The 25,662-nt window shown below is 36.4% G+C and overlaps 1 protein-coding gene across 1 annotated transcript in view; it reads right to left on the bottom strand.

Moving 5' to 3' along the window:
- Nucleotides 1-25,662, bottom strand: part of USH2A (usherin) — a gene marked incomplete at both ends in the record, with an annotated part of 372,871 nt that overhangs the window by 68,183 nt on the left and 279,026 nt on the right. The window contains 7 exons of the mRNA XM_079550589.1: nucleotides 4,067-4,261; nucleotides 5,992-6,150; nucleotides 6,725-6,922; nucleotides 7,314-7,524; nucleotides 10,354-10,577; nucleotides 15,691-15,912; nucleotides 18,507-18,675. Of these exons, the coding sequence (XP_079406715.1) occupies nucleotides 4,067-4,261; nucleotides 5,992-6,150; nucleotides 6,725-6,922; nucleotides 7,314-7,524; nucleotides 10,354-10,577; nucleotides 15,691-15,912; nucleotides 18,507-18,675 (1,378 nt within the window). The remainder of the gene's footprint in view (nucleotides 1-4,066; nucleotides 4,262-5,991; nucleotides 6,151-6,724; nucleotides 6,923-7,313; nucleotides 7,525-10,353; nucleotides 10,578-15,690; nucleotides 15,913-18,506; nucleotides 18,676-25,662) is intronic.

The following is a 25,662-nucleotide window of genomic DNA, read 5'->3' as shown; positions in this document are numbered from 1 at the left end:
ATATATGTTCTTCATTTAGACATACCTCAGCTTCGAATCAATTTACTTAGATAGCACCTGCAGCACAGGAGCAACAGTCCAGACCTTGGCCCAAATGAACATCCTGATAATTTGCTTTTTTTTTTTTCCTTTTTGAAACTACACATAATAATTAAAATGTTATTGGAAGTCGCCCATTCTTGGCAAAGACATATTCTCCACCACTGGTGATGGCCATGGAAATTCAAAGGTTTCCAACAAGTAAGCACCTGATTTTTGCTAAATCTGCTGTAAAACAATCAGAAACAGGAATGATAACCAGGTTTCAAGACATTAATGTTATTTACTTACTAAGTTTTAGGAAACTATTTTTTTCAGCTCAGACCTCTTATACTGGGCATTCTTGAATGAGACTACAAGAGAATATATTGCTTTGATCCTATCCTAGAAATTTTCAAACATCTTTGTGCCTTGTGTCAGTGACTTCAGTTTTTACATCAAACTGCCTGTAGGTTACCAAACTGAAAGAAGAAAAGTGGACTCGAGGGTAGCAACAGGAAGAACAAATTTCACAGCAAACCTGTGAAAGACTGTGATGTGTCTGCCTTTGTGCCAGCCAGCAAGCAACCTAAACAGAAATGAATGCCCCAGAGAACTCTCTTAATCCTTGGACCATCTCTCCTTCAACACTCTCCTACCCTTCTTTTGCTGTCACTTTCTAACCCGCTGCCCCACAGGATACAAGAGACCTGCCCAAGCCTCTTCCCTGTCAGGAGCCAGGCAGCAGTGCAGGTCAGCAGCAGGGCAGGCCAGCAGCAGCTGGGGAAGCCTCTGCCATGGACACCTCCCAGGGGCTGAGCATGGCCAGGATGTGGCCCCAGCTCGGTGAGGCCAGACAGTGCTGTGCTGGTGATGGAGGCTGGCACATCTATGAGCTTGGCTAAGGGCACAAGGCTAGGCTGGAAAACGGGTCTGTGCCATTCCTGTGACTTCCCTCATCGTGCTCCACATCTGCATGAACCTTGGGTTCGTCCCTCCCTGATGTCTGCTGAGCCAAAAGGATATTTGCGTGCAGACTTCCAATTAGGCCCATCTACACCGAGATTCCCACGAGGAATAACCCTACTAAACACCACAAAAGCTGAAGCGACAATCTTCTATATAGAAGTCTTCTTTTTGTTATGATTATTCTGCCCTGAAGGAGGCACAGCTTGTACACAAAGTGAGGCAGCAACCCTACCTGCAAACGACTGTGCCATTGTCGTACAGGCCATTTCATAGTGCTTATGTAAAAGAGGCTGAAGTAGGATTAGACAGGTCAATTCACACATATTATCTAGGTCAATTTGCAAGTACTTGGCTTTGTGATCATACTTGTGATGTAACTCGTGGGCCTAATTGTAATTACTTCAAGAACAATGCTTTTCTGTGAAAAGGAAAAAACGCCTGGGCAAGATCTTTGTTTACGAACAAATCCTTGCTTATAGCCAGTATGAAGACTTTTTAATTAAAATACATAGAAAAAAAAAAAAAAAGTAAGAATGACCGATTACGTAGAAAGCTAAAATAATGAACGGAAGCATGCAGGCTGCTTACAAATTGGACGATATGTGAAAGAGAAAATAAAGAGATGACTCAGAGAGACAGCCCTGATTGTAACCTAATCATGAATTGGAAGAGAATAAAAATCATCTGAACACCGAGTATAAAAGTAAGATGGGAGGAAATGACACTTGCAGACTAGAGAGTGGCAAAGGCGTGGAGGAAAGCCAAGTATTTAACATTTCAGGATAGAAAAGATTACTGTGGCAACAAATTACTTGAATTCCCCTAAAGGGAGTCATGTTCACTTTTAAAAGAAACATGCATAATAAAGCAATACTCATTTACAGCTACACTTTAAAGAGAAAAATGGGCATTAAAAAAAGAGCACATGGTTTCACCAAATTTATTGGTGAAATTCTGATACCTGAAACCTCTAGTCATACATGGAGCAGTCATAGCAGATTTTTATCGAGGTTATTAAAGCTTTGCATTAAGTGCCTTCTCTTATGCTTTGGAAAGTTTTGTACAAAGCTATGTATGTGATTAATAATAAAAATAACAAGTAAGATAATCTTGAAACATAAAGAGTGTTTTGCTTTTCCAATTCCTCTATGTGATTATTCACAAGAGGATACTTCTCTTTCTTTCTTTCTTTTTAGTCTATTATTATTTTGTTGTTTTACTCTTAGAAGTCTATTTTTTTATTGCAGTATTTGTTGTTTGCCAAAGGAGTTGCGAAACAGCTTTTTAAAGATTGCACTGTCTTATTAGCCAAATAATTCTTTCTGATGCTGTTTGTCTTCATTTGTGAGTATGGCTCAAGCAAGGTCAGTAATTAACTTCCAGGCTAACACTCTCTGGTCCCACTATAGGAATTTTACTCAGGAGGATGTCAGATTTCTGACCACAGCCTCACACAACCCTTCCATCCCCAAGAGCTTCTTTTAGATAAGTATTATTCATAATTCAGAGCTGTGTGGAGAGGGAGTTGACCAGTGACAGTATTATTGCATCTCTTCAATTTTCACTGCCATGAAATAGAGAATATATTTGAAACTATTCAGTCATGTATATTTTGTAATCTTGTATCTTCTCCTAACTTTAATGTCAACAATCCTGTCTGAATTTTACGTAAAGATGACTTTCTACACATGCTTGATAAAGCTTCTTATTTGATATATGTTATTTAGTGCATTAAAAAGGGAGATATTTGAGATTTTACTACAGGCCCACTTGCTGCTGCTGGAGAGGTCACTCGTAGCTTTCTCTAACAATTCCTCTAATTATTTTTCTTCAGTCTTACCCTCTGCCTGCCCCCCAGAGCAGAGCATTAGCAGGCCCATTTTTAAAGTAGTAGTAACGCAAAGTGAAACAATGCCATAACTGTCATCCAAATTGTTCTTTACAGGGTAGTGGAAGTGTTCAGTAATAAATGATATAAAAAGGTCTTTTATTGACAAGCTGCCATGTGCTGTTTGCATTAGAGAATATGAGAAGATGATGGCTGCTGCCCCTATGTCCCAGTGGCATTCAACTCAGTGAGATAGCAGAAAATGCTTCAGTTTGCTTAAAGCATTGATAACACCTCTAAATAATTAACTGAGGACTTCCTGTCTTCAATTACTTAATGCTTTTTTTAACATCTTGAGAGGATTATAAGCAATTTATGGATTTCACATGATGAGCACATTCACGGCTATTCCCACAAAGCATTTGTGGGATCATGTTTCCAAAGCTTTGATGTAATTAAAAATAAGCAGCAAGACAATGGTGCAGTGGCAAGGTGCTAGCCTTCTTGTCTGTTATTTGCAAGACCCGAGATTCAAAGTCTCAAGAAATACTAATGTTACAGCTTCATTAATGTTCAACTGTTGCTCAGGGAAAAGCAAATTTTTTTGGAGAAGAAAAAAAGAAAAGAAAATCAAATTCTACATCCACAGGGAATAAGACAACAGTTAGCTCAAACATTTGAGATTATGGGGAGAGAAAAAAAAAAAAAAAAAAAAAAAAGGATTCTTCTTGCTTATTCTTTGGATTTACATCTTTGGATTTACACAGCAACAGTTATCCACAGTGTAGAATCCGTGCCATGAATTCCACATTATTATCCAACGAACCTCCCACAGAAAACAACACAACTTTTGATTATGACAAAGAACAATCACTTGTTTTGCTGCTGGCTGAACATGGCAGCAGTGGATAATTGCTTAATGGAACAGGCACACAAAAAGAAAAAAGATCCTTGCTTCTCAAGATTTCTTCTTCCTTGCAATAGGCAAGAAAAGCTGTATCATTTGCATTACAAATTTCAGTTCTGAAGATAATTTTGAAATTACATCTATTAATATCTTAATGAATAGTGGCATAATTGAAAGGCTTGAGGAAAGTAAGTTTAAGATAAGTAAAATCATATAAAGCATTTCTAAACTGAGCACAAAATGCTGGATTTAAAAGTTACTGATAGGTGGCAGTTTTAATGTTATTATTTCCTTATGTCTTAAGGACAGGACATTAGACTTCTCAGAGAGATCTGCCTCCTTACCTGATACTGTGTGGTGCATTCTGCTTCCAGTGTCAGAGTATATAAGTCCTTTTCCCACTTGACTGATCTGGTACTCTCTGATGATACCATTTGGTTTCTTGGGTGCAATCCAGCTTAAATGCAATGCTGTTGAGTTCAGAGCACTGATGTCTAGAGGCTGAACACTCTCTGGGACTCCTTGGACAGTGACTGCAACTACCTGAAGACATATGAATTAAAGAGCAATTTAATGTAATAGTACACTAGATACCATGATCAATGAGAATGTCACTTTCATTTTAAAATGTTGTTTGGCCTGGCATATCATTACCAAGAGCCTGGAGAACTAGTTAGTTTTTTCCTCCTTTTTTTACAATGAAATCTGACCTTGAATATATTACATAAGTCTATGTCTACAATTTACCACAACAGGTTCACCACATTTTAGTTGCAGTGTATAGCACAGGGTAAAACAACAAAAACTGTATTGCTTGAAAACTCTTGATAACTCTCTTCCATATGGTTCGTCAGTGTCTCTGCATTTTAACTGCCTGATTTCATTTATTTTCAGCACCAGTAAACATGGGGCTGAGCCTCAAAATACCCCGTACAATCTGAACTCTATCAAAGTTATTTGCAACTCCATGGTTTTGTAAGGAAACCTAAGATTCTGCAAGAATAACTTAGCACTTATTAGGTTTTTGTAAAAACACAAATATCTCTCCCACAGAGGCATATTCAAATCACGCTCATTTAATAAGAGAGTCAGACCTTTCTCTCTGAGAACCACTTTTCTTTTTCTGTTATTACCACTATAAAGTGTTTATATAATGCTGTAAATATATAATGTGCCCTCTGTCATATCTTGTCTTAGTGCATTTGATTGAATCAGTCTCTACTCTCAGACTTCAGTGTTAGGAGCAGTAAACTACTTAATTACAGACAACTGGACTAAGGAGAATTTATCAGTTTAGGCTAATGGTTGTAGCAACTATGTCTCCATAGCTTCCAGACCATAGCTGTGTGTGTAGGTAGAAGACTATCTTCCTACCTGCATCACTCTGTGTCAGTGCTTCCTTTCATCCTACTTTCGACTGAAAACTGAACAATGAGAAAAATATCTGAACATCAGAAAAAGCCCCAACTTTTCAGTCCCACAAATATTATAATTACAAAGCATAGTCCTTATTTGCTACTTCTACAGATCTTATGCTTGCACTCCTAGAAATTCATTTTCACAAAGGCAAGCTTATTATTTTGAAAAATGGTCACCTAAGGAACTCTTCCAAACATTGAGTGAGGCTGATACTTTGCAGAAGAGAAACTACAGCTGTTTAAATAGTGATGCTGGTGAAAGGCATCTGTGATTCTAAGTGACAAGAGAAGAAATGAAACATTGACAGGAGTAGGAAAGAGATTCTGTTTGCTTATAACAGAAGCAGAGGCAGGCTGTGCACAAGGTAAGTGTAAAACCTGAAGGTAGACAAGGAAAGCTAGTGAAGGGTAGTGTAGTAGAAGCATCCCCAGAATAATGTTGTTGAAGAAGCTGATACACTAGCTAAAGCAGATAAAGTAATAAATACCAAGGAAGAGGAAGCTGTCAACATCTTACGGAGAAGTGAAGATTTAACTTCAAGGCATAAAGAATGTGCATTTTAATATTCCTTACTCTACTATGTGCAGCTTTCTCTTTAACAAACATCAGTTTGTACAGAGCAGTTTCATTGTTGCCGAGACTGAGCTACTGCTTTCTACTTCTGCTTGCTTGTATCAACCTTAGGTTCCAAATAATCACCTGTCAGTGGCTGAATCCAAATAAGAATTATTAATGTTTTTCACCTACTCAGTAACCATCATGTCTTCAAATTACACCTTTCCAAAAGCATTTTTATGTTACCATAGTGGCTGATAAAAGTCTGGCACTACTTCCGTGAAGGCCAATTCACTAACCTTGTTGCTGTCTGCACAACCAGCAACAGTGCAAGCTCGTAGCTGGTAAGAATATTCGTGGTATGGCTGGATGCCACTTGTGTCTCTGAAGCTCATTTCGGTTCCTCTAAAACGCTCAATTCCATTTCGGAGAACAATATAGTGAATAATAAGACCTATCACAGAAAGAAAGTTTTCCCTTTTGTTAGCTGAGAAATACTGCATGATGGTATTCTACAGTAACCTCCTCTGCAAACAGAAAATATTAAATGAAATCTGCAGGCAGCCACTCTAACAGGCAATCATTCCACTTAAATGGTTAGTGTCAATAATCAGTTACTCTACTCAACATTTACATCAACATCTCAGTAGATCTCAGTGTTTATTAAGAGAGGTAGTCCAAGATTTCACTGTTTGAAAAACATAACCAATTTTTCCTGAAAGAAGTATGAGCATCAAGCCACCTTCCCCCCTATTTTACAACATGATTCTATTTCCTTATTATTATTACATTGTTCTCAAAAGAGGTTCCGGGCATTTCTTAGAGACATAGTAAATTGTCTTCTATTAAAAGAAGCTAGAATCTACTCTTACTGGTGATGAAAATGATCTCAACCAAGAGCAAAAAGTATGTTTCAGTGGCAGTGATTAATTAAACAACATTTTGTGATTTTGGAACGCTATCAATGTAGTGATAGAATATATTCCTTTTATTTATTTATTTATTTTTTCCTGAACATATGACAGTACCATTCGGTTGGAGCGGTTCTTCCCAGTTTAGAAGTATCATGTCTTCCCGATTATCCACTTTGGCCCATTTTGGTGGACTTACACCTTGTGGCACATCTTGCTTAGTGACAGCTCTGCTAATTTCACTGAAGCCTCTTCCATGGCTATTCCAAGCGGCCACCCTGTACTCATACGTGACAAAAGGTTCTAAGTTCAGATCTAGAAAAAGAAAATTACAGTTGGATCGTCTCAATCATTAATCAATACACAAAGTAAGTTTTGCTTCATTTTTCTGTGTCTATGAAAGTACATGCTTAAAACAGATACAGAAGTTGTTCCTTGATGCAAGGCTATTGTCTGGTATAGATACGCTTCTAGCAATAGTTGTGAAAGGAGCTTCAGACCTCATGTATTCACTGAACTTCTTACTACTCATTTCAATTCCCTGAAGATACTGTCTTGATTCACTGACTAGTTGTTAAAGAATGCTACTTCACTACAATCGCTTCACAGTCAATTAGAATACCTGACAGCATTCAGGACATCTTTTTATCCCAGGTGAATTAAACACACTAGCAAATCACCTATTCCATATGCCACTTTTCCTTACCTGTGAATGAATATTGGTTTGGGCTTCCTGTGTAGACAGTCTCCTCTTCAGCTGGACACACATCTTCCTTTATCTCCTTTCCTGTAGAGCTCTGTGAACTTTTTATCCATGCACAGACATTCTCTCTAGGATCAAAGTCACACTTTCCACAATGTGCTGTTTTCTCCATAGGTAAAGGACAAAGGGTATTAGCCTTGCATTCTTCCTTTACCTAAGGAATACACATAATTTTAACATAGTAAGCCCATAATTTTAACATATTTAGCCCATCTTCCTTTCCTTAAATGATTTCATTGGTGTTTCTCTGTCTTTACACAACATCCAAATTAGGCAACCACACAGAGGACAGTGGTATTTCTAGCACACAGAGACCCTTTCAGCCTCTGTTCTGTCTACTATTATTGGTCATTATGCTTTTATAATCCGTTCTAGAAGAAATCCAGAAAACTTTTTGGTAGGTTCTTTGCTAAACAAACAAACAAACAAACAAATAAATAAATAAAAAGAAAAAAGAAAAAAAAATCACAAATTTTAACAGCTGGAGCCCTAAATAACCATTTTTTGTTTGTTTGTTTATGTTTTTGTTTTTTTTTTTGAAAGCCCATAACAAAATAAAGATGTGATTTTACCTGATAACTTGAACATTATTCTACTGCAGAGATCAGTATCCTGTGGCAAATCAGTGGCAAATTCCTAGCTTTTCTCCCAGCTTTCGAAGTACACAAAGGGGGGTCTGTGCAATTTCTTGGAAGCTTTCAAGAACTGAGGACCCTATCCACAGGCTAGAGAACTTATGCCCTCCAACGTGTCAGTTCTAAACAACAGATCTGTAGTAAGGGTACCTCAACAGGCACCACGAGCAGATGTAAGATTTGACCCATAAGGAATAACTCACAGAAATAGGAATATGTACTGAACATTTACAAGCTTACAATGAAATTCATACACGAATATTTTCACCAAACCATAAGCTAGTGAGCAAAAATTCTCATAAAATTTTGTTGCAGGAATTTGTAGCAATATTAGCTACAAATATTTCTGCACATTAGGCTACAAACTTTGAAAGAGGAAGCAAAAGATAGTTGAATACAATGCTTCCTTCGTTCAGCTATCAAAATCAGTTTGTTAGCTGATTATGAAGTTCAGTTAATCTAATTTCCATAACTTGACATTCTTACAAAAATTACACTGTGATAGATATCAATATAAGATGTATGATATAGATGGATTCAATTCACAGACAAAACACACTGTAGCTCCAGGACACATCTCAGAATATCAGTCATTTTAATACTAGTAAATCTGTGCATATCAGAAAGCCAGAAGTACTATCTCCTTTCTAGTGTGTCTAAGTGAAACACAAATGCTCTCTACACCTACCTGAAAGGAGTTGTAGTGAGGTGGAGGTTGACCTCTTCTGCCACGTAACTAGTGAAACGAATAGAGGGAATGGCCTCAAGTTGCACAAGGGGACAATTAGGTTGGGTGTTAGGAAATACTTCTCTGAGAAAGTAGTCAGGTGCTGGAACGGGTTGCCCAGGGAAGAGATGGAGTCACTGTCCCTGGAGGTGTTCAGGAAATGTTTAAATGTACTGAGGGACATGGTCTAGTGGGAAATACAGGTGATAGGTGGATGGTTGGACTGAATGATCTCAGAGGCCTTTTCCAACCTTGATGATTCTATGATTCTAAGTGACTCCTTTGTTAATACATTATACCAAAAACACATACCTAGTATATTATAAACTAAATTCATTAGCCTATTCCCAGCCATTTTTGCAATGCATAAACAAATACAGTGCATTGAGGAACGGTAGCTGACTCATCGCAATACTTCGGATTTTGTCAGGGAAAAAATTATTCAGTCTGAAAATGAAGTTACGTGAAAAGGAGAACATGGAAGAAATGTCTGAGTATTGTGTTAGCAGATGAATGGATACAATACAGGAACACCTGTACATGGCTGTATTTGTTCTGCTTTTCTTTTTTTTTTTCTTTTTTTTTAGTGATACATACAATATCTGACTTCCATACTATAGCATCCAAAAAATCCAAATCACAAAATCCTGCCCTCTTTCTCTCACCTACTTTCTTTATTACTCTCTGATGTGAATCCATACTTAAACATAAATTTATACATATTTTAAACAGTTCCCATCCTTTGAAACATTTGTTTTCTTAAATAAACATTTAAATAACAACTGGCAGTATTTTTACAGCTTATGTATAACACACAGAGATGTTATTACTTGAAAATTTCTGTTGAATTGAATGGGAGTTGCAGCTGAAATTTGGCCAAATTGTTTCATGCTGGCACCTATGTCACTGACCACTCTTAAAAAAGGCAGAACTAGCTTTTATGTTGCTTAGTATACTCTTACATCAAAATTAGGTTAAAAACAAAACAAAACAAAAAACCAAACAGCTCTGTAATTTGCTAGGCGTCAAAGGCATCAAAAATATCCTAATCATTGCTAGAATTTACACAAGAACCTATACTAACAGTGCTCAAATTTATGCCAAAACTGCTGTTGGTTTTCTATGTGATCAAAGTTAAGCTCATCAAGGAAATATCAATTGCTTTACTTTTATATATATATATTGAGAGAGAGAGAGAGAGAGGTTAGGGTAATCTATGACATACTGCCTATCCAAACTGAAATGTAATAGGCTTTTTATGATTCAGAACTGGCCACTTCAATTTCAATTTCCACTCAAGGGACATAACCAGGAACAGTGGCCACAGAAAGGGAACTGGCTATCATGCCAGTCTTGTTAGTATGCCAGCTTTTAGCCACTGTGCTAATCTGAGGTGCTGGGCAACACTTCACAGAGGCAGCTAATCATTATTAATTCCTTTAGAATTCATTGCAATAACATCAATCATGGTGAACTCATTCGGTATTAATATGGATGTAATGTGAAAATGAATAATGCACACAAGAGTTTTTATATTCCTATTTTAGAAAAATAGTTATGAACAGTGTATTTCTCTTTCCATCATCAAATCAGAGCTACCGAGAGATTTTCTATCAATTACCTTCATCATCATTCCAGCTGAAATCTTGTCAGAGCAAACATATTTCAAAGGATTATATCCAACTCCATTACAGCATTCTTCGCTCTTTGGAATAAGTTCAGTCTCACAGCATTTTACTGGCACTTGGTCATTCTTCCTAACATGTGCTAGGGACTCACCACTGGAACCTGAACAGCATATGGTATCTGACACATTCACATATTCCTGCCCACAGCAGAACATCCCTGAAACCAACAAACAAAAAAATATACGTCTCAATATGATATGTAAATAAGTTTTAAAAGAGTTAAGAAAGGAAAAAACTGAGGCTGGAATCTAGCTTGGCATAAAATTTTCAGCAATGGGAATCGATTAAGCACAAGTGAGATTAAATTTGGAATGTGAGGTGACTGCAACAAGAGTTCTAACTTCTAGACCTACCTGAAAACAAGAATTCAAGGAATAAACAGGGATCACCTAAAGATAACTTGCACCATTCTTCAACTTTTGCAACAGCCTTTGCTATGTAATGCCATATCAAGGTGTGCACCGCAGTTCAAGGACACACTGTTGATGAAAACTTCCTGTAAGATTCTCTACCTTCCAGTCAGGTTTCATTCATTCTCTTTTTTATGGGTGGTCTTCCAAACAGTGCATCCCAGCATTCCCAAATGCTTCACATCATATTTTGTGATCTAAAGTAAGCGTACATGCAATGTATATGAAACCAAATGGGTAAAATACCCACAGGGAAGTTTTAGCCATCTCATAATTTTACTTGAAGAAGTTTGTTCCTGAACATAATTTTTATTCTATTGTGTAACTGAAAACTTTAAAAAATTATCTCAAGTGGTTTTCCTCTATTTTTAGTGATTCTATTTTGAAATGAAAAGTATAATTTTACATATATTCACAAATACGGTTTTGCAATGGTGAAATTCTGTATTTGAATCCCACAACATTTAATGAAAGGGGTAAATTTTAACTCCAAAGCAAATGCCACAAATACCCCTTAGACACAAAATAACCCGCCCCAGAGCTGTGATATACTATTAGGCTTACAAAGTAATTTGCATTTGATGCAAGTTCTGGAGTACATAGATATTTAATACATGTACAGAAGTAGCCACTTTACTCTCTGCCATTTATTGTAGCAAATCTCTCTTAGGAAGTCATAGATAATAAAAATTACTCTTTAGATGTACAATCCAGCTAAAGGATTCAGAGGAACGACACAAAATGTTGGTTACTTGCATGCTTCACCAATTTACAGGACTGGTTTCACAGAATCAAACTGTAATCAGCAGCATTGCAAGAGGTAAATACTTCCTACTGTACACACCCTTTTTTTCCAAATTGTCCTAGGATTCTAACAACTTTAAGTAGAGAATTAATGCAGAAAAAGACTCAATTCAATACTAATAAGCAACTCAGATAGCCCCGAGGGACTTGTGACAGGAAAACTAAAATTTTGATAATGAACTGTCTTTCTATTGAAACAAACAAGGCTGTATTCCTTCAGTGTGAACCTCATCTTTGTTTGACTGAATTAAATTTTTCAGCCAAGATTTCACTCACATAACAAGAAGTGACTCCCTTTCTAGTTTCTTTGGTAAACCATTACTTCTTTAATTATTATCAGCCTTGTTCCAGTGTGATAAATTGCTAATTACTTAATACCCTAATCAGCGTTCATTCTTTGCACAGATAAACTGTGACAGCGCCATTAATTTAAATAGTAATTTCACTTAATGGCCAGAACGGCACACCAGATTTTTATGCAGCATTTTCTGAAGACTGCATCCATCACTGCAATATTCTGACATAAAGATGTCTGACGTGCACTAACTCACTTAGGGAGAGCAGATGTTGCAGAGCAGAGTTTGGTAATAATTCCCATAGTGCATCACTTCAGCATGAATGAGCTGCAAAGGCAGAGGTAGACAATCTTCTGAAACTGCACTGCATAGCCCCTGACCTTTGCTTAATTTATCACATGTAGCACTTGACTCCTGAACCTTGACACCTCAAATGTACAATTTTAAATATGCTCCTAGAAAAACAAACTAAGGCCATGAAATATTGATGGATTGATTTGCCTTCTAAAAATCACTTTATTCAATTGCTTAAGGGTCCAGAAATTCATATAAACCCATGGCTGAAATCAGAAAAATACCAAAACACAAAATATTTGTTTGTAAATCAGCTGGAATACATGTGTCGTGCTTTATATATTTTTGTTTCACAGGAACATAATGCATTACAGTAAAAAGAAAATCCATGGGCTGGAAAGGACTCTTCTTGCTAACAGTGATTTCTGTCAACAATTATTTCATGTTTGTCCCTAGCAACTGAAAAAATTCACAAACATAGCTGAGTGATGAATTACTAATTTAGTAAATCCGCAAAACCAATGCTTTCAAAAGGGAAAAATGAGTATTAGAAGGCTTAGCCTTTGGAGCCAGAGTAGAGGATCAACAAAATACAGAGCCAGTGTACATTGCAAACTATTCCAAAAATCCTTGGCTTACATGTGGGTATTGCAACTACAACAGATCAGAAACCACTACAGTACAATACATCATCTTTCATGAGTCTGGGATGTCAATATAGGGGCATTTCACTAGCTTTTTTTTTTATTATTAAAAAAAAAAAGAAAAAAGAAAAAAGAGAGAAAATCCAAGAGTGATTTTAGCTTCCATTATCCTTTATAGACAGAAATCTACAACTTTGGATAATCAGTAGCAGCGGGGCTCAGGATATATGCATACGATGGCATCACTGCCAGCCTTTGCCAGTAGATGTCTCTATGATCCCCCCACTAAAAAGGCCAACAAGGGGCATAAAATAAGATACAAGTAAATGGAAATTAGAAAAAAAAAAAAGAAAAAAAGATTGATTTGAGATGGAAGAAACATCTCTTGTTGCATGACAGACTCTCCAAGAGAGGTATACAATGGCAAAAAAAAAAAAAAACATTTACCATTCAAGCCCTTAAACCCACACTCAGTGCAAACATAGGCCTGTGATCTGAAGAAACACACTGCTTTAAGCAGAACTGATTAAGCAACAATAAGGCTGCACACAAGATTTTCACTTGTATTAAACTGTGGTTTTCTCATGATTTTTTGAAGGAACTAAAAATTGCAAAAAAAAAAAAGAAGTTTTTAAATTGTTCTTATATTTTTAACCACGCATCCATTGTAAGCTATGAAAAAGAGGTTGGGAAGCATGACAGTTTTTACATAAAGCCATCTTTGTTACCTCTTCCCCTTTTAGACAATGGGATCAGCTTTCCAATTACCGTATCCTTACAAATTTCTACTTATCCATTTGCTAATGATAAGTAAATTATATTTTAGTGTGAGAACATCTTTTTTTTCCATCAGGATTATTATAAATAAGAAGGATAGGGAACATGTAGATTTTGTGCTTTTGCATCTTCATGATATATTTAGCAAGGCTGAATTACTCTGAGAAATTAAGCAAAAACCTATTGAGAATGATGTATACGATATGATAAGAAACCACAATCTATTCTATGCTTAATGTGAAATAATATGATCTCTTTTCAACTACGGTACAAATTCATCTTTCAAAAACGTATTTGTGTTCAGCTATATGCTGGCTCATACCTTAAAGTCCTCACAGCAAATCCATGAATGATGAAAAAGCTACTGTTTTCCTTTTTAATGGCTTAAAAAATGTCATCATGATCCATTCTCAAGAAAAATGGTGTAAATGATAGAGCGCCATAGGCTAAACACATTTTAAAAAGAGGAGTGTAAAGATTTTTTAAATATATATATTTAAGGAAAAAAAAACCTCTTAAGAATACATATATACCAAAATGAAGAACATAACTTTCATCCCAAGATACCTGTATTACACTCCTACACAACTCATCTGCCCAGAGAGAGCAGTAAAAACATAAACGCTACCCCAGCAGTTCTGTTCCAACAGCATCTGTTAATTCACTCCATTTATAAAATACATATTGACAAAGACAACTGAACTGGGACCAGGGAGATTTGATTTGGTGTGAGAAAGTCAATTCAATGTGATTTTGTTAAAGGGCTCCTGCAGGCAAATAAAAGAGTTTAAGTAATAAAGTACATAAAGAGATGTTTTATGAGCCAGCCCCGTCTTGTGGCAGCCACACAATGCGCTGCTAAGCAAGAGGGCCTTGCTCCAAGCTGACGTTGTGAGCCCTGTGTGGATGCTGTGGATTAGGCACAATTAGGGATCAAAGTAGGGAGAGCACCGTGGAATCAGTGAGGTTCACCGCATTCACTCCAAAATATGCCACTGGAGGGGAGCAAACATTGCCAAAGCTTTTAGTTCAGTCCTTCCTGACAGTCGCCACGGAACAGGAATACTTTGAAAATCACAGAGGCTAAGGATCCAGGGAACACAAAAGTAAATGAAAGAGTGAGCTCATTTTGGGGGAAAGGAGTTCAATCTTCTGATCTGGGATCTTTGCTATATACTAGGATCCTCAGCTGTTCAGCAAGAGGCTCAAACTGGCACAAACAAAAGCACTTCCATCATCAATCTTAATACACCAGGCAGAACTGATACTTTTATTTCCATGTTTTGAAATTGAGTTCCCTTCCAGGACTGCGATTGGTTTTGATATCTTCTGTCAGACAGAGAAAATCTAAGGCTGATGGTATATAGCTTAACTAATAAATGCAAAAAGAAAAGACACAGGAAAATACCCAAATGAGATGTATAATAATGCTTCTAGTCTCCGCCACCAGCTAGTCTTTATGAGGAAGTAATGTTCATATTTTAAATCTAGATGATGTATAGTTTCTTGCATTATGCAAGAAATCCATGGGATATACCAGATGAACAAATGACTAGCTCTAGTGATTGAACTTTGTTAAACTGTGGTGGGTTTATCTCTGTGTAGGTGTATAACTGAGGGACGTGGGCCTCCAACCAGATAGCATTTGTCACCTTTAATTCCTAGTTGACTAACTCCACATCTGCAGCATGAATAGAAAATCCATTTGTTGGGATGTGTGGCACCATGACGTGGAAAAGTCCAACCTCAGCTCTACTGGCTAAAAGACGACTGATCCTACTTCCTGACTGGAATAATGAAAGATCATGCATTCTTTTCGAATTTTCTGTCTCCAGACAACACAATTTTGGACAAAGGTAAAGAAAATGAGTTATGAAATGCTAACCGTTTTGCAATCTATCAGAACAGGTGAGTAGAGTGCAACCGCTTCTTAATAAAACTAGCATACACACCTTAATTCTTCGAGCATCCCACTGCTGAAAAGCAAATGCTACAAGAGATTTAGAAAGATGAAAACTCTTTTTTTCTTGAAAATTCTCACTTACCTGTGTGAGCTTTGTATGCAGTCCCTTTTTCCTCATCACCACAACAGACCAGGTCTGTGCTTATGACTTTTCCACCACAGCACTGCTGGCTAAAACTGTCATGGAGTGATCCACCACAGCAGATTTGGTTCCCTGATGTAGAATAAGGCATTCCGTGGCAGCAAGAGTCACCAATTCCAACTGAAACTCTGTTTTGTTCTTCGTTAGGGCAGCATACTTCACCTGTCAATTCAAGAACACAAAGATTTTTTTGCATGTACAGTTCTTGAAATCCCCGAGAGGATCTCAACTGATTGCAACAAGCTTTAGTCTGGATTCACACACCAGTAGCTTAGTGTACAAGACAATTCAAAGAAAGCACAGAATCACTTGGTACTTTAGAATGATGTACATGCATGTATTTATCTGTAAAAATAAAGAAACATAAATTCATGAATTCAGGGCAAAAATTCTGTGAGATATCAGAATGCAAACATTACAAATTGAGAAGATCAACAAAAACAATTTATAAAAATGTAATTATACAGTTGAAAACCTCTAGGTAGAGGTAGCTGTACACTAAAGGGAGCTCATTCTTCCTTTGATCAATGAAACAGTCTATTTCTTCATAGCAAAAAAAATATCCCTATCTCTTCCAAATTCATTCTGGAGTTGTTTGAAGGACAATAACAGTTAAAGAGCTTTTCATGTCAGTAAACTTAATCTGCCAAAGAACTTAAAGATTAAAGTAACTTTAGAAACTAAACATCATCACCACATTCAGTGGGGTTGGCTGATACTTCAACAAAAACATCAGCTGTTGCTCAACAAGGACTTAAGATACGACTGCCAATGAGAGTGACACCATAATGGGACCAGATACTTCTGGTTTATGATATAAAGAATACAAAACTGACTGTAAATGGCAATAGTTTCCATTTGCTAGTACCTGCACTTGATCTGAACCAGTGATCTAAAAGTTAAGGTTTTTTTTCTGTGTTGCAATATTTCCTGTGGATCAGACATCACTAATACAGCACTTGGAAGAAATAGGGAAAATATATCAGAGCTGTTCTTCTGCTTCCTTTCTAATTTTTAATCTCTATACCTTCAACCCCGTATGCTTCAGCACATCTAAAGCTAACAAGCAGGCCAAACAACATCTGGGAAATATGTATGCTTAGAGAGCTTCCTTATAAATTATTTTATCAAATAAAGTCAATAATAAAACAAAATAAAAATATGAGAACAAATTTTTAGAGTATAATAAATATAATCTGTTTATATACTTCATCATATTTTCCTGTATCCCTTGGAATCTAATTCTAATAACACCGAGAAAGTATTAAAACACAGAACACAACTTACATCTATCATCTATTGGAAATAAAATCGTTTGGTTTTTTGTTTTGTTTTGCTTTTTGTTTTGTTTTGTTTTGTTTTTTTTTTTAAAGAACTGTTAGACATAAGACACAAAGGATCAGTAATCTTCTAATTAACCTCTCAAAATGGGATCCATTCCAAGCTAGGCTTGAAAATGCTCTTGCTCTGAAAAGTACTATGCAGTCTTACCCGTTAATTGTTATCCTTATCAAAGAATGACCCACATTAACATTTAGCTTCATGTTATTAGCATATTTATAAAAATAAAAAAGAAAAAGGAAAAAAAGTGACCAATATTGTTCATGTTGCTGCCCTTTAGAGTATGGAAAAAGAGAAAGTAGCAAGTATACTCAGAGAAAAAAAAAAAAAGTTTAAAATCATGTTCAGATTTCATGCTTGTGAACTGCTGACTGAAGAACTACTTTCAGATATAAGACATTTTGTTTCATTGTACTTTTCTTTCTTGATCTAAACAACATTAAGCTAGTCAGCATAGACCACTGGCTAGGGACAGGGGTCACAGTATAATCTTTCCATTTTAGTACACTGAAATTAATGAGGCCAGCAAAATACTCTCCTCCGGTTCTTCCATATGATAGCACTTTTTCTGATGACATAATGAAAGACATTCTAATATTGTGATATATGAATTACTTTTCAAGAGATCAGAACTTGGGACGTGCAGAATGTGCTGGCAAAAATTCAAGCATTTCTGAGCCTGTGGAATGTGTGCCAGCTTATGAGTAATGGAAGCATTTTAGCTCCTGATCTGACAACTGTCCACAAAGAGATATATGCTCTGAACAATGCCCCAAAAAGGACTCTTTTCTTTTCCCCTCCATTTCAAAACACCAGGAAAACCAAACTCTGGACTACAGCACAGAAGCATGGTTTTGGCAAATTCTTCAACAATTCTGAGATTCAGACAGTGCAATCCACCTTAAGAAAGGAATTGATTTCCATCAAAAATAATACGTGTAGTTTGATATGTAACATGATAGAAATAAACAGCAGAAAATACCGTAGAATATGTAACATGCAGTATCAACCCCAAATGCTAGCGGTGATGGCCAGGGAAAGTCACCAGGGGTCAAGTCAAGCAGAGAACTAAACTGCACCACTAAATTGCCTGATGGTGTTCCTATTAGGCAGAACTGCCTTCCCCATTATTCGGCACTTACTGCAATTAAATATAGTTTGGTATAAATTAGTTCTCTGGGAAATGACCCAATAATCAGGTTTTATCAATTAAGTCTTTATTGTATAAAGTGTACTGTATTTAGAAGACAAAGTGCAATTTTCTTTGCTTATCCTACTAAACACAAGCCTAGAAGACACTAGAAATCTTGATAAATCCCACATTTATTGCTATGTTTTTATTCTCCTTGGTATAACAGATACATCAACTTTGTTGTTTTGTTTCTTTCAAGCACTTGAAAGCAGTTGTCTCTTACCTAGTAATACCCTAGTGTAATAACCACCACAGCACTGATGTTTCGGTTGCACAGCATGTATCTGACCACCACAGCAAACCCCTGGTGAATTAAGAATAAATGGAATGTACTTGTCCTCGCAGCATTGGAAGCCAGGTTTATTGTCGTGCAGAATCCCATTACAACATACCTAAAAGTAGTTTAAAATAAAAATCAGTAAGGCAATATCTGTTAAACAGAACATAACGTGTTCTCTTACAAAACTATGTATATGAGAAATGCATACAAAACATCGAAGTACAGACACTAATCTGACTGCAGTCAAATAAAATGTAACTTGGCTAAAATCCTGTGCCCTCCAGCATTATCAGACTTCAATAAACTACTGTATATCTGACAGAATGCTGCTATTTTGTGGCCTTCAACCATACTGCACCTTAATAAAATAGTCCATTAACATGAATCATCTCCATACGCCTTGCAGGCTGTTTGAGTCTCTCTGTGGAGTAGATTGCAGTATGTAGATATAAGACACCACCGCCCTGCCCTTTCTTTTTCTCTCCTATTATTTTGTCACTTATAAGGAGACATATCTGAGACCCATAAGACTAAAAAAATAGTTTTGCAATATGGTCTCTTACTTTTTTTTTTTTTCTTCACTATAAAATATGTGGGATCTTCTTGTAACATATGTTCACTTAGTTATGACTACAGTTCTTCAGTCAGCGTGATCTAAAGAGAGTAGCATTTCTATAAGAATGTTAGGTTGTTGTTTTACTGTTGGGTTGGTTGGTTGTTTTTGTTGTTAGTTTTTTTTTCAAAATAACATTTACATAGAAATAAATTTTGAAAAAGTCTTTTAACTGAGGTCTTTTTGCTAGATGCTGTCAAGAAAATAATGCGCTTGAACAATCAAATAATTACTTCCATACTTATTCCTGTGTAAATGAAGTGACACAATGCACACAGAAAATCATATAGAGCAGGCAGTAGAACAAATGTAAAAAATGTAACCTGGGAGCCTGCAGTCAGTGCAACCTTCATTAGCCAGGAGGATGCTTCTTACTGTTAGACTGAGAATGGCAGAATGGCACAGATGTTGGAACAGAGTTGCTCCTTTCTTTCTTTTTTTTTTTTTCCTTCTCACATGGAGCACTTCTACCTTTTACAGTAACCATGTTCTAAGTCAGGTCATTTTTGTAGCAAAGGAGGAAAAAAACCCTATAGAAGAATCTTTTCCTAGCCACTTCAATTAGTGGCTAGGAAATAAAATAAAATAAAAATAAAAATAAAAATAAAATAAAATAAAATAAACCCATATACTACCAGACACATGAAATATAATTTATATTACATTCATAATGTCAGAATAAATATAGACAGAAGAAAAAATAATCATTAATTCTTGAATACATTAACAATTTTTTTTTTCTGGCTTCTATGGGGATAATTTTTTTTCTGTGTTTTTAAATTTTGAATGGCCTTTAGACAATCTCCCTTTAGAATATTAGGTTAGGTTCTGAAGTCACAACTTACAAGACAGCAAAGAGAATTAAAATGGGTAGGGCAGAAGATGTTCCTCATTATATTTTGACATTTTACAGCCTTATATACTTTGAATTGATGCATTTTTCTGTGCTTTTTCAGCATACTTTCCCATTCAGCATCCGTGTTTTAAACTACCACTGTAGCTGAACATTTTCTCCTCAGGAATTTTGAGCCTCTCTCTTCAGGTCCTATTTTATTTATTTATTTATTGCTGTTCAACATGTCAATGATAATGTAATCAAATCCACTGATTTAATCAACCCACTGTCCTTCCAGATCATGAGTTATGTTGTCAAATAAAACTCAGCTTTACACCTCTTCTCTGCTTTGTATCTTTTGGATTTCATTTTCTAAGTCTGGCACACACAAATCAAGTACCGTCATGATACTACTCCTAGAACAGATATATTTAGCAACAACTCTTGATACCTGTAAAGACACTCCTCTACTCAAGACATCACAGCCAGTAAATGCTGTACCCGTTTGTGCAAAAGGAGGCTAAATGCATGTTTCTTACATATTCCTTGCCCTGACTTGCATGCCCTCTGGGACTGTGCCTCCCTCTATGATCCTTTGAGTCAAATTTCTCTGCCTCTTTTCATGGATTTCATTTGTCACCCGTTTTGATTTTTCAATGATGGGAACCCTTCAAATTTCACTTGCAGTCTTTCTGTCTTTACAGATGAAGAGACTTGCACATTCTTGGCATTACGTTGGCTCAAATGCTTGAGCAGCCATTCCACTTTCCATGAGACAGTTCTAGTCTTACAAATAGTAGAAACAGCTGCTCTGCATATTTCACACTGAAAAGGCCGCTTCAGTGGTAACTCCAAAAAACTCTACTTGGAACATTTTTTCTGTTTTATTGGTGCCTCTTCTCTTCTTCCTGAATTCCCCAAAAAAATCCCCAGCTGAAAAGCTAGGTGTGTTCCAGTAGTTTCAGCAGACACTTATTCTTGTTAAAAATGATTTAAGATCCTCAGTATTTCTCAGTACCCCTATAGTCAGCTTCAAAAAAGGGGTCCAGTCAGCTCTAAAACAAATTCAGACTCTCCTCTGGCAGTACCAATTGATGTAGTTGGTGATATTATTATGTAGCTCCATTACATCCTCTGCAGTCAGCTGTAAATTGTTAATAACACTTTTTTGGCAGTTCTGTAAAGATAGTTTCTATTTGCATTGATATTCAGCCCAACAATTCTGCATTATCAATCTATAAAATAAAATGCATTCAAGTAATGCTAAAATTATGTCATAGACAAAGAAGAAAAGCAGGTGGATTGAAAGCTATAGAGGCAAAAGGTTATTATTATCTCATCCTCTTAGATCTCAAAATAACAATCCCCACTGGATGGTGTAACTGTTCTTGGAATCAGAACCCTGGTGGCAATCAGATACAGTGACACCAACATTTTAGGCAAGTCTGAGATCTCACTCTCATAAATGGAGTTGAATGCTTGATGTATCTTGCTAACTAGAAGATCTCTGTTACCTGTGAAGATGAAATAAGATGCTCGTCCTGAACTGTCATGGGAGCCCTTAAAAGTGTTGGTAGACTGAGTTACTCCTAAATCAATCCTATAGATATCTTCCCATCCAAGCACGTGGAGGGGACTGTGACCCAGGAGTGATGGGACTGGGCATGGCTTGGCATAAGAAAGGATTACTATGATATCTGAGAAAAGCCTGATTAACTAAGACTCTACTGCAGAGTAAACAGATATCAAGGCACAATTGCATTTTTAAAAAATTATTCTTAAGAATATGTAAAAATATATATATATAAATATATATTATATATTAATATATATAAAAATAAAAAATTACCTATGCAACTAGGTTTTATAAAAATTTTGTCATCCTCAATCCCTCTGCTTGCTGAAGACTTTGCTGAAGTTATGGACATGTGCCAGTTAAGCTAGGACTGATTTACTCAAATAAACAGATGTGCTAGGCAGCCATGTTTATCCTTCCTGTCAAACACTTGCTGCCAAAGCCACTTTGTGAAATAGCAATTCACAAAACACTCTAAGGAATTCCTATTAGCTACTAGAGTTCATTAAAAATTTCTGCCTGTGAAGCAAACACCAGAGAAATGATTGACCCATCATGTTCTTATGTGAGAGAATATTTTAAATTAGCAAAGCTCATTCTTTCTTAAATTATCCTAGAATCTATATAAACACTTTTTTTCCCCCCTAACATATTCATCTGTTTCTGAAACTGCTGTTCTCTTTCAGTAATTGGTACAGCCTTAGATCAAAAATCCTTGAACAGAAATTACTGCTGTTCTGTTACAAATTACTAAATATTATCTTACTAAAAAGAATTTCATTTCCTGACTTTCAGGTGTGTTACAAAACACATTGTATATGAAGTGTTCTCTTTTCAAAGGTTCTCTAAGCCTGAAATAAAGTGAAAAGACTTCACAAAATTGCTAGCACTGACAGTCAGTTTTACGTAAATATTGACACAATATCCTTCATCAGTGTTTAGATGTGTTCATTCTCTCTCCTGGAAATCACGTTTGTCAAGCTAGCTATCAAAGCACTATTTTGCTCCTGTACTTAAAGAGAAAAAATTTTAACAAGTGGCACATGTTAATATGGTGAGTGAAGGGGTAAGCCTGTTCTTCCTAGTTACATTTGATTAGTTCACTAACTGTAGATTTATATAGCTTCTTGCTACTGACAATAAAACGTTCTGAAGCTGTATTAACACTTTCTGTCAGGACCCTTTTAATTGTTGATGTTTATACCCCTGATCCAATGAGTATGGAAATTATTAGCCCTTGCACCACTACTTTACATTTTTATTGTACCAGATTCATTATTTTCAGTGCTCACACTGAGATGCCAGTGACAACAGGACAGTTCAGAGCTACGTGGACAAGAAAGGAAGGTAGGCCTTCCCCACCAAAGTCAGATTATGCTTCCTGATGAATGAAGCTGTAATGCGTTCCCTTGTTAACAGAAATACAGCCCTGCATATCCTGTGCTATGTACTCTGTAAACTGATGTCTGATCTAAGATTTCAATCAGAACAAAGCTATGAAGCACACCTAACTGAAAATAGGAAGAGATGGGCAATTTTGGCTACTTGGGAACACCCAAACAACAATGGTTTGCAAATGGTTACTGGTTACTGCAAATAACATCTGCAGGACTTTGGGACCTTCCTGGCAGTCAACAAAAGTCGCCATGAGACAGTATTCTTGGCTGTTCTGATCAATCACACACAACAATCTTTTACAATTATTTTTGCACTCGAGAGGTATACATCTATCCAGGTCTGATTACAAGGACATGGGCATTGACACCAGCCAGGGCATTTTGTTAGATCTTGTTAGAACAACAAGGTCTGCAACATTGCAGCAGAACAACAGATAACAACTAGAAACAAGAGATACAGACTTGAGCAAAGCTTGTTTGGGATAATAGGAATGTTTTCTCATCTTTATTAGGCTTACTATCAGGAATGTGCATGTAGAGATGTCTCTTTTAGCAGAAAGGTTCATTTGCTCTTTCGGGGATTCCCAAGATAGCTCTGAGCAAGATGGTGTATTTACACAGCACAATGCTGTGCAGAGATACTAGCTTGGATCCTAACCAGGGCACACACATGCTAGTGCAAACCTTTGTCCAGCTAATTAGTGTTGCCTTTCTGATGTCACCATACTCCTTAGCTGTACCTATTTCAGCCAATGTTAGCTGAAGAGTCTCTGCATCCTTCTTTGCTGCATGGTGAGAACACACTCTTGTCTCCCCTGTACTGAAAAACTTGGATTTGCACAGGTAGTGAGGATTGTATTTTTGAGATCTCTTAATTAGACAAGAAATGATTAAAAAAAAATCACTCCTTTTCTGCAGTGCATCATAATAGCAAGCGGAAGTGACAAATCCATAAGGAAAAATCAGGAAAAAAATAATCCAATACATGTCTTCAAATTATTTATATATATATATACGTTTTAAAAAATTACTATACCTGTTTTTTAAAGGCTCAGTATTCTCCTCATAGAATTCAAGGGAATTATGAGTTGGAAATTAAACCCATTATATCTTGTACACAAGATGCAACAGATGAATGGAGCAAAATGTTCAACTCCTTTAAAAGAATTCTGAAACCAATTTGTCTCCTGGAACAATGTACATTACCTACTTTCATTGACTAGTCTGTCACCAAATCTAATATGTACAAAAAGGATATTTATGTGGAAAGATATTTACATATGTAAAGAAAATGAACAATAGGTAAAACAAAAATCATCTCCATTGTTTTTTGTTTTGCTTTTAGTAGTTATTATGCCTCATAGAGTAGTACTTATGCAAGAGAATTTATTCTGTCCTAATCAACCTCCAACTATCAGAAAAGGACAGAGTTCTTCATTCAGTAGGAGAGAAGAAGAAGTTATGAATTTGATAGCTCCAAATTCAGTCATTTACAACAGGACATGTTCCAATCACAAAATTCACCATAACAATTAAAGGCAGTCTAACTTGCTGGCAGCTCCTAAGGGAAGACAAGCATCTTCCAGACTTGGAGTAGTGTTATCATCCCTAGTGAGGGAATCTCATCTTTGCAAGTGGATTAGAAAGGTGCTGCCACTTCAGATCAGCAGGAAAATGCAGGGCTTCAGTTTCCTTAGCTGTACACAAATAAGAGGAAAATAAAAAAATACTAGTACAGCACCCTCTTATCTAGGGAGATGCAGTATTGTATTCTTAAATATTTCCAACACTGATAAGCTTTTAATATAATTGATTCTTAACTTTCAATAGACTATACTGAGATGGCTTCATTTTACCTACCAACTTTTTTGCATACCTGCAAGGAAACTTAAAAATGCAAGTCATCATGTCAAGAGTTTTTATTTTCAAAAGAGTTGGGGACTGAGATCTCTATATATCAGAATCTTTTTTTTTTTTTTTTTTTTTTTTTGTCAAACAAAAATGCCCCTTTCTTATTCTGAATCCGAACATCACTTTAAGTGCCATCCTTCACACTTCGCTGTATCATTAATGGATGGCAAATAGCATCTGGCATTGTGGTAAGAGGCTTTCTTTTCCAAACAAGTGCACACTGGTCAGCATTGCTTTTCTATACTGCTATCCAGTACACTGTTGAATCTAAAGATAACACATAGTAGCATAAATACTTCAGCATTGTAACTGGTATAGAGTGACAGTGAATCCAGTAAAAGTGTGAGAGAGCTGCTACATAAGCTGGAATGCTACCCCTATCCCAGACTAGCGTAAGGAAGAAAGGGACATTTCTAGAGCTTTATAGAAACCTCTGTTACAGACATTTTAGATCACTGTTAGTACACAGAGCAAACTAGACAAAGTATCGGGGGTTTATAGTGAAGAAGTATTCAATCTTCACTCACAAATTAAAAAAAAAACAAAAAAAAGTGAGTGCTTCAGTTTCCTCAGGATCTACCAGTCACTTATTATGCGTTTTCTACCTAAACAATTAGCACTCATTCATAAACACCCCCCCAACCATCCCCATCTCTGACTGCTGGGTGCGAAGAACAAATAAATGTCTCTTTGTACTTCCTTACAATTGTGTGAGTATTGCAATACTCCATTGCATCATGGCACAGTTAAAGCTAGTGACATGTTCA

This window comes from Tetrao urogallus (genome assembly GCF_951394365.1).
Source record: "Tetrao urogallus genome assembly, chromosome: 2".
In the NCBI taxonomy this organism is placed as follows: domain Eukaryota; kingdom Metazoa; phylum Chordata; class Aves; order Galliformes; family Phasianidae; genus Tetrao; species Tetrao urogallus.
The sequence above is the reverse complement of the archived record's forward strand: the minus strand, read 5'-3'. Positions and strand labels throughout refer to the sequence as shown.